This window comes from Melanaphis sacchari, unplaced genomic scaffold, assembly GCF_002803265.2.
Source record: "Melanaphis sacchari strain LSU unplaced genomic scaffold, SCAv2.0 Contig8_pilon_pilon, whole genome shotgun sequence".
In the NCBI taxonomy this organism is placed as follows: Eukaryota; Metazoa; Arthropoda; class Insecta; order Hemiptera; family Aphididae; genus Melanaphis; species Melanaphis sacchari.
The window spans coordinates 4,148,924-4,165,753 of NW_020271635.1; the positions used below are offsets into that span (position 1 = coordinate 4,148,924).

A 16,830-nucleotide genomic window follows, 5' to 3' on the forward strand; every position below is an offset into this window, starting at 1 on the left:
TTGATATTATTGATAATAATTGACTATTTTATAATGATATAATGAACATTAAATATAGAGGTACTGACTTGATCTGGTCTGAGTCCGGCGGGCACCCACGTGTACTCCTCAAGCGCACATCCGGAATCGTCGTCCGAGTGTGAGTGTCGCTGTTGCAGATCGCCTCCACCCGCCGTGGCCGACATCGCAGCATGGGAGTGATGCGGATGGTGGTGGTGGAGATGGTACGCAGCGACCGCCGACGGGTCTTTGCGACCGGCGGCTGTGGCCACTGACGCCGTGGACGTGGCCGACGCGCTCACGGCTACTGTGGCGGCCAGCAGCTTCTCGTAACCACCGATCGCTTGGTCGTAACCCGGTGGGCCCGTGGGCAAAGGCGGCAATGGTGGCGGGGGCGTTCCCCGCTTGACGCCGGTCACCGTGGTCGCCGCCGACGATGACATTATCGCCGCGGCACCACTTCCTCCGCACAAGGCCGTTTCGGTGACCTTTGGCTGTTGTCGGTGGCTGTCGTTGTTCTGGTTGCCGCCAATGCTGTGATCGTCACGCGGACAGTTGCAGTTCCGGCACACTTGTCTAAAAAACGACGTGAAATTCCAATAAATAAATAAATAAATATTCCAAAAATATTATGTCTGGTATGACATTTTTTTTTTGAATTTTAATTTGAGTATAGTTGAACAAATCATGTTTTCCAAGTATAAAATGAGACCGAATTCGATTAAATAGTATTACATATTTTTTTTACAGTGTATTGCGCTATCGACTCCTAAGCAATCAATTTTTCTCGGTATCTATGTACAAACCTTTCTTGTACTTCATGCTCAAGTTATAGTTTACGACGTATTTTTTAATGGTTAAGTCATATAATGTATATCTAAATATTCGTGAAACGTAAAATGGATAAGGAAATTCGTTATAAAATTTACTGAATATATACGTAATCATATTATCGTAATGATTGTAGATTATGTTATAGAGTTTAGTCAAATATTAATAAAAAGAAAAACCATTTTTTTTTTTTATCTTGTCTATTGAAATAATTTATACATGTGGAATATAATTTATCTAAAAACAGTTATCAGTATCCAATTTTAAAAATTTATTTTTGAAATGACTCTCTTTCGTGTATATTGTATGTACCTAATAACTATATCTATTTAAAAATGTAGTTTAAGCACAATACATGTGAATAAACGATACATGTATATAAATGTTTTAATCCTATAAAACACGAATATAACTTAATAATTTTATAGTTTGATGAAAATCAATCCTAGAATCTAGGTAATGTACTCTAAAAAACCTAGAGAGATTTTATTAATTTTAATCTGCTTTATTATTGTTTTGGTACTTAAAAATATTAAAAAATCGATTCAATTTTATCACTTTTGGTATATAATATATGATTAATATGTAAATTAATTTCATAGTTACGTATTTATAGTATTTTCATAACTGTGCCGTTAAATCAAAAAATACTAGTTCAGGAAAGTAAACTTGTAACTTTTATCATATTTATTGTAAATATATATGTAAATCAAAAACAGCTCATCGTAATAAAAGCTTTAAATATATATAATATATTATCAAAATCAACTATACACGATAATCTGCATAGATTTAATTAGCAAGTAATTTATTGATATGCCAAAACGACTGCCCATTTCACCATAATATTATCAATTATCTGATATGGTAATCAATTGAAACAATAATATTAAAAATTATTAATACTTTCATACATAATAATATGTCCGTCTAGGTACCTGCTGCATACTATAAAAACAAATTTTAACATATAGAAATAATTTCTCGAGAATCAAGTTAAACTTTTAAATAAAAGCTTTTGGCTATCATTTCTATAATTCAGAATTATAATATATATTTTAATTGTTAGTTTTTAAACATTTGAACCTCAAATTATATCAAGTGGTACAAAATACAATTTTCCGACTTCTATGTAATATTATATTCGATAACAAAGACAATATAAGTATTATAATTTTTTAAAGCAAGTAAAATATAATAAAAAAAAATAATCAAATCTTTCTCTAATCATAGTTCAACAGAGTGAATAGACAATCATTTTGTTTATGAGGCGAGACATAAAATGTATATAATATGGTGGTAGCTATAATATTTAGGTAGGTATATTATGTAATAAAAAAAAATTATATGGAACGTTTATTTGTGAATTAGGATTATATTATTATAATGTAATAGGTATGTCATTTTCGTAGCAGAGTTGGTGACACTAACGGTTATCCCAATTTATTATATTATTATAATCATCATCATCATCATCATCATCATCATCATCATCACCATTGTCATAATCATAATCATAATTATTATGATTATAATAATCAAAGTCGTTGTTGTCATCATTCGAGTCTCGAATATTAGCCCCAAAGATAATATTATACGCTTTTCGTTACACAGTTTTGTGGGAACCATTGTCCAGCAATATCTGATTTTACGTTTTGATATTATATATATTAATATTTACTCGGTATACGAAGCAGTAATATTTATTGAATATTATACATACCTACACATACACACACGCACACACAAAGCGTGTATTTTTGATGTTAAATTAGAGTATTAAAAAGGTTACTTATAACTGCAGTTCGTACATACATATTATTATGTTATATATATAATATATCTATGTACGTCGCGGCTGTGTATAGTATTATGAAATACAGAATTTTTATAGGTATTTTTTATTTTTTTTTAATAAAAAGCTTTCATATTATTTGCAACGGATCTGTATGAATACTTTTTATGCAATAATGTAAAATATGTAATATTAATTTTGGACGAAAAGATAAAGTCTGTAAAAAGATTTTTTTTTTTCATTTCTTTTCGAGTCTGTAAAATTCAGCATTCGATAATATTTCAAATATTTAATTGTTACTTTGAATAAATCGATCTATCTATGTACGACATAAACTCAAAATAATACTACAATAAAATCAGATACCTATGGACTATGGTACACAATTTAATACCATACGTTATAATATGATTTCATAATTTACTACACGATTTATATAGTGATAAAAACATAATGTTTATGATATCGATAAGTTTATAATAATAAAATATCACAACCTATAACTATTTAAAGCATAGAGTTAAAAAATAAATTTCCATTATAAGAGCGTGTTCATAAATAAAGATTTTACTGTTAATACGCATAAAATAAAATTATACGAAGTCGTCTCATGTGGAGAAAACTCGTTTTAATGTATAAATATAATTTACAAAACATTTAATTGGCAAATAAAATTACAGTTAAAAGAATATTACTTAAGTTTATTTATAAAACACTTGATACCGAGAACAATGTAAGAAAAATGATGTTATTATTAAAATAATTATTGTACATGGTGATTGATAAATGTGTTATATCACAACACCGTTTAAGTTAACAATAAAACATAATAATATAATAATAATTATTAACACGCATAGATTGTTGACTGTTTACTGAAACAGTATGTTAGTCTAATTCTAATAGGTAAATAAAAAAATATTATTTTTATTTTTTAGAAAACTAATAGAGCAATAACAGGAATGATAAGTCCAATAACAAATAGACGTATCTAGCTTAAAAACAATACAAAATGCGTGCGTGTTAGTGAAATAATACGTATGTTCCCCGCTATATCGCATATAAAGAATTTAAGATTATTTTTAGTTAATTATTTAGCATTAAATTAGCGTGAATTTGTGTGGCTAATTTGGAAGTGTGTTTTGCACCTGAATCCAGTCAATACTTCACCCTAAAATTAAAAATATAGAGTCTTAGAGGCCTCAAACCTTTACACAGCAATCTCGTCAAGAGGTAATAATATTACATTCATACTTATTATGTTTTATATTACTAAATATTTATTATAATATAACTTTTTATGGTTTTGATTTTATTTTTATACGCATATCTCATATTTTTTGAGATTTAAAGAATGTTTATAACTTTGTTTTTAATGTCTTTAGACTATTATGGGGGGGGGGGGATATCACATTTTTTTTTAAAACACACTTTTTCACTCAAGAAAGTTGAATATATTTTTGTTTATATATATATACAAGTATACATATAAGATTGCTATTAATTAAAGAAAAAATAAATTAGTATAGAATACAAATTAGTCAAACTGTTAACCGTTGTCGAATTCTTTTTAAGTAAAAGAAAATTATTTTTAATTTATTGTTTGTTGTATATGTGTAGGTACAACAAAAAACAATATCCTTAAGTTCATAGCTAATAGAATCAAAAACTACTTGACTGATTTTAACGAAAGTTTCGATGATTGTTGTTAGAGATACCAGAAAAGTTTAGAGAGCGGTTTAAACTACGTTCGTAAATATAGTACTATATTTAATCTGCTACAGGTGAATTGTGTTTCTTTTCGAATTATTTCACCAAGCGAAGTATACTGACGCCGAATTTTCTTTAAACTGAGGTTCAATTAAATTGAAATATATTTAATTATAATCGTATTTAATATTTTTTCATTTTTCACATGTGAAATTGGATTTTACAGCTAGTAGTATATCATATTATTATAAAATATACTTGTTTATAGGAAGGCGGTGAAAAATAATATCTAGATATTGCGATCTAGCTAGACGAATGAGTTTTATTTTTAAGAATAGTCACGATAATAATAATAATAATAATAATAAGTAATAACATAATATAATGTCCTGTGCGAAGGCGCGCGGGCTACGGATACGATGGACGTATTCACCATTGGGGCGGCTGCCATTCGGGAGGGGGAGGGGGGTAAACTAATAAAACCGGATAAAAAGTAGCCGCCGCAGGTCTATATTAAACGCATACATACTATAATTATTTATGCTAATTGTCCGGCGGTCCATTGTACGCGCGCTAAAGGCTTCAGCGCAGTATAAATCACTGGCATGGCCTCACGGATATATTATTATAATATTATTAAAGACGCGTATACCTACACAATATAAGACCCATACGGGCCATACGTGCAACAGCAGCAGAAGAAATCTCTCCCGGGTTATAATAGGCATGATAAACTCCACACGATGGCGTACAATATTCATTTAACATTTCAATTGCTGTGCAGCACACACCGCGTAAACGATGATATAGTCCTTAGATAATCGACATTTTTTTGTCTATGAGAGCTCAGATGATGGGTTGGTAAAAGTGCGTTTGAGAGAGGGGTATATAGAATTTCGCGGCTCCTCGTCGTTGTCGTTGTCGTTGGCATGACACACAGGCGTATGAGTTTTCACTTCCAAGTACCAATTATTATTACCTATTATTATTATCATCATTATCATCGTCATCATCATCATTGTCATTAGTCATTACATTATTATTATTATTATTATAGTTGACCTGTATATTATATCATTATATACGCGTATGTAGTTTACAACTATATGGGTATATTGCATGTAACGAGCATATATATGTATATAATATGTGCCTATAACATATATTACATATTACATATTACATATATATTATATATATATAGGTAGGTGTGACGTTTGCGGTAATAATTCACGAAAACCCGCCTTGTGCGTATAAATAAAATATTATAGGTAGGTAGTAGGTACTTATATAGTATATAATATGTAATAACACGATAATACATGATGCCGGAGAAGTATTTGATTGTGAGATTACTGCGCGACCGTAATATGGATCAAATGAATTTACGATATATCCGCACGAGCGCGTACTATTATAGGATATATAGGTACGTGCCATGACATCACTTGTTTGAATGTCATTGTAAACTATATAGTTCTAATTTATAATAATAATAAAAACATATGTGTCCGAACTTCTGTTAAAATTATTTATAAAATGGCAATATTATATTAAACGAGACAAGAGCTGGATAAAGTGTCAATATTACAGTGGAGAAAACAATTTTTGCCTCTCTCCTGCTACATAATTAAAATATAACTTATTTAAGAATATAAAAACTAAATATTAAAATTATTTTATGTCATGATCATTACTAATAATTTTTTTTTTTTTTTTAATGTCATAAAAATTAAACAAACTATTTATAAATAATTATTGTAATATTTAATTTTTTTGGGATAGGTAGCTTAAATTTTATTACTTGGATTAAATGTTTTTTTTTGCATCTAGGTTAATGGGTTTTGAACGAGATAAATACAACTTTTCATATCATCGTGATCGCTGATATAAACTGATATAATATATTGCGAGGCAGAGTTATGATTATAATATCTACTATAGGTTCATCCTTTAGGTCTGTAAGTATAAAGTCCACAAATAAAATGTCGTAAAACTGTGAAATTGTACTACTTAATTATTATAAGTTGATAATTATTTAACGTATGTCTGAAATAATAACTGTATGCGAATATACGTGTGAACAATTATTATTATTCGTAGGCAGCTTATTAATCGTACACAATACGTAATTAAATAATGAATAATTAAATAATAACGAAATGGAGCTATCAAGTAGCATAATAACACTTCCATACCGGGTTTGGATAAATAATATATTCTGAATGAAATGAGGTCGGTATAGAACAAAACTACTGCAGTCATGTAATGGGCAATTAATGTGACAATTTCGATCGGTAAATGAAATTTATGTTTATTTTGGATTCTATATATAACTTAAATTAGGTATATTATACAGTAGGTAGTATTTATATATATTATATTATACATTTTTTTTGTTTTATTGTCAGCAAGTTTCGTACAACTAAGTAATAACATATTCTAATATTGAACAACTAAAAATAATATATTATTTTATTTTTAATTAATGTAAAAAAATATTGACATTTTATTTTCATATATTAATTTTCTGATCTTGTTTAAAAATAAATAAAATGAATACTTTCATTAATTTAACTGTGGGAATTTGTGTCATTTGTAAAATTAGGGAATTAATTCAGTTTACTAACAGCTTTCCAAGTATATAATATATATTATTTCGAATCTTGAAAAAGTCTGTTGTCTGATGACACGTATAAAGAAAAAAATTACAAAAAATGACTAGACAGAAAAGGTCTGACGCGTTGTAGGTGTGGTTTAACGAATTGTGTTTTTTTTACTACAACTGTCCAGTTTTCTCACTATTGTTCACTGAGTAATTATTACTTATTTAAAATAATATGCAGGGCAGTAAAATGTAGTATTATAATTATCCATCCAAGCATATAATAATAATAGTAATAAAAAGTGTAACTATATATAGTTTCTTGTAATTAATATAAAGACTACGAACAACATATATATCTAGGGTTCTATTTATTGGATTAATTATATTAATTTTGCTTGGTCGGAAAAAATGACAATATTGGTTTTAAATAATCGAAAAGACCATTTATTTTTTAGATTATATTGGCACAGAAGTGATATATATATATATACTCGTATATATATAGAGAACGTTGACTGTTTTTGATAGTTCGTATACCCTTTGTTTAAATACTTAAATAGCTTAACTTTAAAAAATAATCATAAGTATTTTTTAACTTATTTTCTATGAAAATTAGTATTATATAATAAATTGTACAGTGTTTTAAGTTTAAATACAATTTAGTACTGGAACGTTAAAACTCTAATAGATGCAGTAGTATAAATTTTGTTTTACTGAAATAGTTCCCTGCAGGGTAGTATATTATATTTGTAGTGGGTAATCGCGATAATTATCACCAAGACGTATCATTTCAAGATGACCCAAAAGTCCTCATAACTTGTACTTAGATATAATGATAATTTCGGGTTTTGAATTATTATTATAGGGTTGGCAACAACGAATTCAAAATATTTCACCAAAGTCACAGTCTATTGTTTACTACGTAAAATAGTAATCTCCATTATTTTAGCAAAACGTCTTGAGAGAGTAGTATAAGTTAGACATAAAAAATTTAATTATCAGTACTATTACCGTTCATTTATTATAACAACTAAAGAATTGCGAGTATACAACGTTACGTTTATATTAATATTAAGTTGAAACATTTACCGTAAAGGCATTACGTTCTGTTTAATTATTTCATATTACTCATTGTAGCTCATACTATTTAATATTTATAAAATCGTATCACACTGTATTATTTATTAATACCTATAATGGTACTGATATTAAAGTACTGCTTATGCGTACGTTTTATAATAATTTACGTATCGCGTTTGTGTTGCAAATGGTAATTAAATTTATACACTATAAAGATGTCAGGATAATTTACGAGAGAAAAAAAATGGTCGACTGGCACAGCCTCACCTCGACACACGGCTAATCAACAGGTAATACACCAGACCCATACAGCTTTTTGTACGATTCGTAGGTATATATAAATCGTATTTTCGTATGCAGTCGGTTTTGTGAATTTATTTTCAATCTGACTGACACAAAAACATTTATCGTCACAGCGCATGTCGTTTGTGTATTACACACAACCTAAATATTATTATCATTATATTTTATGCTTACGTCCTCTTCATTTGAGATTGACAACCTATATACCTAATATATGGCTATATGTATATGTACGTTTAGTACTTGTATATAGGTACAATATATATAAATATATGAAGCGTGGTCACGGACTTACAATATATAGCTACACACAACCGTTGGTAGACTGGACAACTGGTTTTTATATTATAGATGCCTATACGCAATATAATATAATTTAATATTATAGTTTATACCATGCCAGATATAAATACAAACGTATGTGTAGTAGGTGTAAATTGCCGAGGTTAACCGAACGCGCGCATAAATACGTATATGTGTATGTGCGAGTGCCCGTTTTCTTTATCCTCGTCCTAAAAAACCTACACACATTGTTAACTGTCATGTCGAAGGTGTTAAACGAGAGGAAAATGTCAGTTCGTCATTTACCTGCAGCTTGTTGTGCACATTGACTTTCAAAAGACACTACGGCATTTCTCGTGAATACTTGCATTGGTACACACTTTACATACAGGTGTAAAACGTATTATAAATATGCAGAGAAATCTGGGATCAGAAAGTGTATGTTTCACTGCAAGATGAAGTCTCAAAAGCTAATAATATATACCTAACACATATTGATTTGTAGACAAAATACATATATATGTATATTGTATATTTTATAAATAATTTTTACTAAGATAAAATATATGATATACACATATCTTGTCTGTGTATTTATGTATAATACACATTATACATAGGTATCCAAGTTTACGATGGTTTTAAAATAATAAAAATAAATAAACTTGAGAACATAATTGTAACGCAACACTGATGCAGGTACTTGATTACCACAGTAATTAACATAATGATTTTTATTTGTTCATTATTCATGAGCAATGAGTAAAATATCATGCTGGACATTTACCCGGAAATAATAAATTTAATTACAGCTTTATGTAATGTTACAATTAAATAATATAAAAAAATTTTATAGATCCGTTTAAAATTGTATACATCCGTATACCACGCGCATGAATTTTGCAAAACCGACCTCATCATAAGTTTTACCAACGAGTCTGATTTAACGCGTTCCAGCATGTGATGAATTGTTTAAATATAAAATATTCGTATTTTACGATCGTATATTAAATAAATTCCCCGTCCTCCTAATCCTCCTTACAACCACAATACACACACACACACACATATATATTATATTATGCGCGCGCCAAAAGAAGTGTGTATACTGTATATAGTGTATACATTATACATATATTATATCCGCGGTGTATGGTTATATCCGTTTAAAATCGAATTCCCGTCGAACTAATGGACTTTGTATATATAAAAGAAGAAAAAAAATCATGACTAATGATTGTCCAGACATCCTGTGTACAGCCACCGCGGGGGCTTTCTTGGACGTGCGCCATTGTGATCCCGACCGGATAATCTCGGTAGCAGACTGACATTCGAAAAAATCGGAGGTTTGATAAGCATTTCTGTTCGTAAAATGGGTATATATATATATATACGCGGGGACGAAGGCTACGATGACGTGGCAGTGAGGTGGAAGAAGGACAAGATTGATTGATTGAACTTCTTTGCGGGCTCCTATAACGCCGAACTTCATGACACGTTATTGGATCTCAATTTGGGTAGGTACCTATCTAACGCACACGTTGTACAGATACATGAAAAAAAAATCTAAAAGAAGATTCCATCGTATTCTATGCATGCCTATTGCAGATCGAATTTATAATATATTTATAAACAGGGTTCTCCAAAAAATTTTATCGTATAATCACCTGACTAACTACATTGTGTATATATGTATTTAGTGATGTTTCGAAACGATCGAAGTCGTAGGCGATTTGTATGTTCAAAAATAACGATGATCATAGGAGGAAAAATAATAAAAACAATTTGAGTTATTTGAAAACGAAAATATCTTTTAGATCAATCATTTGTAAAGTTATTGTAAAGGCATACAATCGAGTTCAAAGATAGTTAATAACATATGATAGATACGTAGATAATATGTCAAATGAAATTGTTTTAGATTTATTGAATAGTTTTGGTTTAATAAAAAAAAAATAAAACTACTAGACAATGAATACGTACTGCAACTAGTGAATATCAAATTATATAAAACTAGATGTATGCTTGGTATCTTTTACCAGATTTTTTAAAATTATACTTTTTAATTAAAAATCAATTAATTTCCGTAAAATTCCATTCAATCATATTATCTTGTATGTGTAATTTATGTAGTACCTAGTTTAATAATGGTTATTACTTATTTCTTTTAAACATTATATTTTAAATCAATACAATCTTAGCATTCTTTAGTCTATTTAGAATAAATATATTTGTGAAACTTGAGAAGTACAATACGTTTGAGATATTGATTGAAAACTCCGGGAAAATTCTTTTCGCAGGAAAAAAATATATTATATTATGTTTATTTTATTTAATAGTAGATAAAATCTTTTCTCTGTTAACGTTTGTTCAACTTCAAAAATTACTTAAAGATAAAAAAAATAAAAACGATACTTAATATTGTAAATGTATATAAAAAGTCAGGGTAACAAGATTTTTTTCATTTTATCTTAATAAGGAAATAATTGGAAATAATTGTATTTCGTCATTAAATCTCTTTAAAATGTCTTTCTTTTTTTTTTTTGGTTTATAAAACTTCAATGGTATTTTTTACTCTTGATAACATTATTATATACATCTTTACTTCTATATTATCGTTCTATTATTTTTTTTGAACACGGTTTGTATAAAAAATAATGTTATACTTTTACTATACACACGCTGATATATTATAGCATAAAACTTTTATTTATAAGTAATAACAATATATTTTTATTAAAAAATAAATCTCATAATTCACGAAAGTTATATACTGGTCAAAAGTTAAATACTGATTGGTTATGTAATATAATACCGTAATAACCCGTAATATAATAATGGTCAATCAATAATTTTACAGACTAGAAATCTCGCTTTTAGTGTGCCCTCGGCGTCAACATGTTATAACAAGTGTACCAAATTGTAGTTCTATGAATTCCGGAAAAATGACCACAGAGGCACGTATCATACTCACATTCTATATTATGTATGGTGTAAATATACCAATAACCATAATTACGTGTAATTGTATAGTTATGTTGTTTCGAACGCAAATGCATGTATACTATTTTGTAGATCTATGTATAAAATTGCATAAGATATAAAAATATAATAAAATGACTACGCAGACATTATATTCTGAAAGGATTAGAAAATTTAAAAATATATTTATTTAATTGGCTGGTGTTGTCAAAACAAATAAAGTTACACTATTTTTTTTTTTTTTAATAATTGGTACAAATTCATACGTGTTCATTTATAAACTGTATTTTTTTTTATTTATATAAAATTTATAAACTTATTCTGACCGTGGGCTGTCGAAACAATCACGATTTTATGTATAATTTTATTTATAACAACCGGTTTTATAAATTCAAACCACCAATGTTTTTATTTCAAATATTTGACAACAAGGTAAAAATTATCAAAAATAATGCATAAACAGAGAACAGTTTTACATTCTGTTAATTGTTCATGTTTAAGCAAAAGGTGTAATTTAAATATAGTTTTTGTATCACATATTATTTTTTCGTTAGGTAAAAGGACAACAAATATTCAATTAATCATACATATGCCAGCGTATAATTCTAAAGAAAAAAATGTCTATAGTTAATTTTAACAAGTGTAATCAATCTTAGAATTGATTAATGTCTGATATAAACATATAGTAATTAGGCTAAGAATTAAAAACTACTTACACCTATTAAAATATTTTGTTTTTATTTTAATCATTACTAGACAACTGAAAATTTAAGCTAAATATTATTGTAAATGTGCAGTGTTATATTTTATTTAACGAAGAACTTAAAATATTAATGCGTAGGTACATTAATACTAGTAGTTCATTATTAATTATTTTCAATTATTATTGCTTTTTATTTTATAACGTCGAAATAAATGCGTTTAAAAACTTAACTTCCTTGTCTACAATGTACAGTACCGTTTTAATATTATTATATAATAGCCAATAGACAAGTTGATCGATAAAAACTTTAGAAACATTTATTTTTAATGGATTTTAGTTAATTTAAATTTAATTATTATTAAAAGAAATAAACATACATAATAGTATAACGTAATGCATTTGATTTTTAATCTAGAATTTTTTAACTTTAAATTTAGTATCATATATTATAAATGAGAATAAACTTTTAAAAATCTTAACATTAAGACTGGTTTATACTCGTAGTTACAGTATATTTTTCGGATTGTACGAAAAAATAGTCAAAACTGACCGCGAAAACGAGTGCATTCTGTTAAAAAAAAAATCACTCCGTATACTACGTGACCTGTAATAATCACAAATAAAATGAGACCGCTCACTATTCATCCGCCTACAGTATAATGATTAACATTACATGCAATTCCACTAAAATATAGGTATATTGTATACTGTTCAGTGTTCAGCGCGTCTCAATGACGCACCAATTACGAGTACTTTGAAAATTGTTTTAGTCGACGATCAATGCAGATTTTAGCGCGCATAGCTATCCGACGGACTTTTTTGACAAGACGTATTACTGAAGCAATTAATACAATTTATTAGTGAATAGCGTGAATTGTACCCTTAGAATAAATAGTAATTGTAATTTCGTAAGCGCTGATCTATCGTCTAGTGGATTTCAATAAGATATAATAAAATAGTATAAAATAACATAAATTTTATCTGGGCACTATAGATTTATTGGAATAAATATATTCCCGTTTAATATTTTATACCGTAACCCTTCCGAACTGATTTAAATATTTCAAATTTCTGTAACCATATATAAATTTATTTATATAATAATATAATATATAATGCAGTATTATAATGTCACTACCGCACGCAGCTTCTTTATGGAGAACTATTCGTTTTTAATGCCTTGCACAATCTTCGATCAAATTCTATCGGTTCCGTCCGTATATACTTACCCATATATTCGATATCGTATATTATATGGCATTATGTACGTTATATATGCGTGATGCGAGTATAGTATATAATAATGTAATATAATAGTGTGTCGTCGTGGAAGCAGTCTAGACAAATTGCGCGACCGGCCGTCGAACGATCGTGGTCTTGCGACTATATTAATAAAATATTATACACACTCACACACATTATAGGTACCTATATCATCCTATCAAGGAACGGCGAAATCTGTTGCACGCGTCGATGGTATATATCTACTCTCTAACGACCAGACGACCGGGGTCGAGAAGATCATTAATAATTCATGGACGCTGCAACGAAGGGGCAAATGTGCACACGCATATAATACATCAAAAAAGAAAAATCTCTCTGTGCATATAACACGGTACTGTTGCAGTTGTGCATATGCGAAATGGTGTTATAATGCAAATTATCTTGAAGGAATCGCAGAATCGCTGTGAACGAATATATATGTCTACATGACGGGGCTATATCTCTCTTTCTCTCTCTGTCTCTTTTACCTACCCTCACTATATTTATAGCATAGGTACAATAATAAAATTATAATTATTATGAAACACGAGAGCATCGTACCTATATTATATATCCGCGGGAAAGACAACTGTCGAGAATGCGGTGGACCAGCAGCAGCTCCTGTGACACGCCTTGTTACAGCAGCTGACCATAGATATAATATAAATGTTAACGTGTGGATTTTTCTTTTGATATAAAAATGCTATTGTAGAGCAACAACGCTTTGTATATAGGTATACACACTCACATACACGAATACATATTTATTATGGGGCCAGCTACGTTTTTGAGACTGTTGAAGTAATTATACGAAGGAAAAAATTCTTTTAAACATGGTTATTAACATATATGTACACCGACCGAAATCCCATGTAATAAATAATACACACACACATACATACATATATATATATATTCTGACTACGGTCCAGCCGACCGTCTATTTGATAACGGTGATTTTCACTCAATAACCATTTGCCCTGGTCGAAGAATTAACATTTTTTAACTATTTGGATAATGGAAATGAAAATAAACTCGTCGAAGGATTACATTGCAGTTGTTGTACTGTCTCTCGATGATATATAATATTTATACGTATTATTACGTACTGTTTGTGTACATTTATTGTAACTGTAAAAATAATTCGAGGAGAAAACAGCAAGCAATAAATTCAACGTGTTTTTCGATTAGTTTTTTAAAATAGTATAACGTAAAATAATGTTCTACTTGAAACCATTTTATATAATATAATATACGTTCGACTTCGATTTTTGAGCTTTTGAAATGCATTTCTATTAATATATTAACATTTTAATGTTATTCTGCGTGTTTAAAGTGACAAAGTTACCAAGAATGTCGTGACCAAAGTTATACATTATGTAATATGTAACTCGCAATGCGTCAAAAAGGTAACGTTTCACAAATTCACTCTGTAGAGTGTATTTATTTAGAAACACCTGTTATATGCGTATAGTTACTTTATTGCTGCGGTTACATTTTCGACGTTCAAAAAATAATTTTTGAATTCATAAGATTACAATTTTTTGTGTCTTTTATATATACGTACGTTATACACATGCACTGTAATGAATTATATTGTATTAATAGTATGATATTCTTATCACATTTTAAAAGATCTACATACAAAAAATAAGTAAAACATACTTTTTACACGATTTAATCTCAATTTCGGAATTTAAAAATATATTTAATATTACTAATATCAATTTTTTGTCATTTATTTTATTTTTACATATTTTCATTTAATGAAATAATTGTATATTAGTTTTTTTCCAAACCATCTAAATCTAGGACTGTTAAAATACTATGATATTATATTTTGCACTATGCACGATATAATAATAATATGTCCTTCACTGCTCCGGGCATAATATTATTTTATAAATACGTATGTATAGTTATAGTAGTGCATGGAAATTAATCTTTGTTTGACGGCCATATCAAATTACACGCAAGAAAATAAATAGACGACGTCTGCGCGTACAAAGAATATCTTGTTATTTTTCTGAGGATTCACGAATCACCGTAGTACGGCTCAAATCGTCGTCGAATCGCACAAACCCCGATTGGGTACCCAGGCGGATGTTGGATTCCATCTGTCAGTACTATAGCTGTACCGTCACGGTTCGTTCATGACGGATAAAATTAAAAGATAATAATCAGTGTATATCGGTGTTGTTTTCCTCGGCTTGCACGTACAGCAGTCGCACACACGCAATACCTAGCCGGTACCATTCAAAAGAAAAATATGTATTTATATATATAAGAAAGAGAGAGGTACCAAATAATAATAATACTGTATCGTAAAATAACATCAACAATAATTGTGGACCGTATATATATATATATATTGTATTTTATTATGTGAGAACGACGTTGAATGTACATTTGTGGTTAGAAGGGGAATACAATCACGTATAGAGAGATGGCGGCCTACTCCTAAAAAATAAAATAGAAAAAAAATACAAGTATAATTTAATATACCTCCGACGTGGACCAAATTCACGGCTATACTTTATGTACGCGCGATACCAGCACGCGTTCTTGTGGCTTCGGAAGTCACGTACCCTGTGTGGCGACGACATCGGCAATGAAGGTGACTCGCGGATCATTGTCACGTGAACCCGGCGGCGGTCGATTATCACTATTATTATACGCGTGTCTATTATGTTTTCTGATTCGGTTATACATGCTGCAGAAGATTTTGTTTTTTATATAAAGTGGCATCGGTGATTGAATATTGCGTGTACTTATTACGAATGATAGATACAAATAAATACCGAATTTACAGATACCTAAATAATAATTAAATATTATATCGGTCTAAGTCACGAGGTTTTAATAATTTATAGATCAAACACTGCTATTTCCTACAGTACAGAGTATATATGCGTATATTTAAAGTGTTTACATTTGTTGTTCAGAACTTTTCATGGCTTTTCATAATATAGCCACTACTATTAGCATCCATATAATATCCAGAATTTTTAGTAGTGTAAAAATATGTATACAACATAAATACGTAGTATGATATGAATTTTAATTTTAAGAAATTAACCTATTGTAGCGTTTCTTTAATACAATTTCAGTGAACTAATTTATGTACATAGGTAATAATAATAAAGTATAATAATATTAATGAGTAATTTTGTACATTATTTGAGAGGTTTTGTGTAGTGAAGCTTGTCGGCAGCAGTAAAGAAGACTTAATTGACAAGTTCTCGCTATTTACTATATTATAATATGCATATT

The 16,830-nt window shown here is 29.1% G+C and overlaps 1 protein-coding gene across 1 annotated transcript in view; it reads right to left on the reverse strand.

Moving 5' to 3' along the window:
• The window catches only part of LOC112602695 (protein prickle-like), a gene marked incomplete at its 3' end in the record, with an annotated part of 71,447 nt that overhangs the window by 44,234 nt on the left and 10,383 nt on the right, over positions 1-16,830 (reverse strand). Inside the window, 1 exon segment of the mRNA XM_025350908.1 lies at positions 69-576. Within this exon segment, the coding sequence (XP_025206693.1) occupies positions 69-576 (508 nt within the window).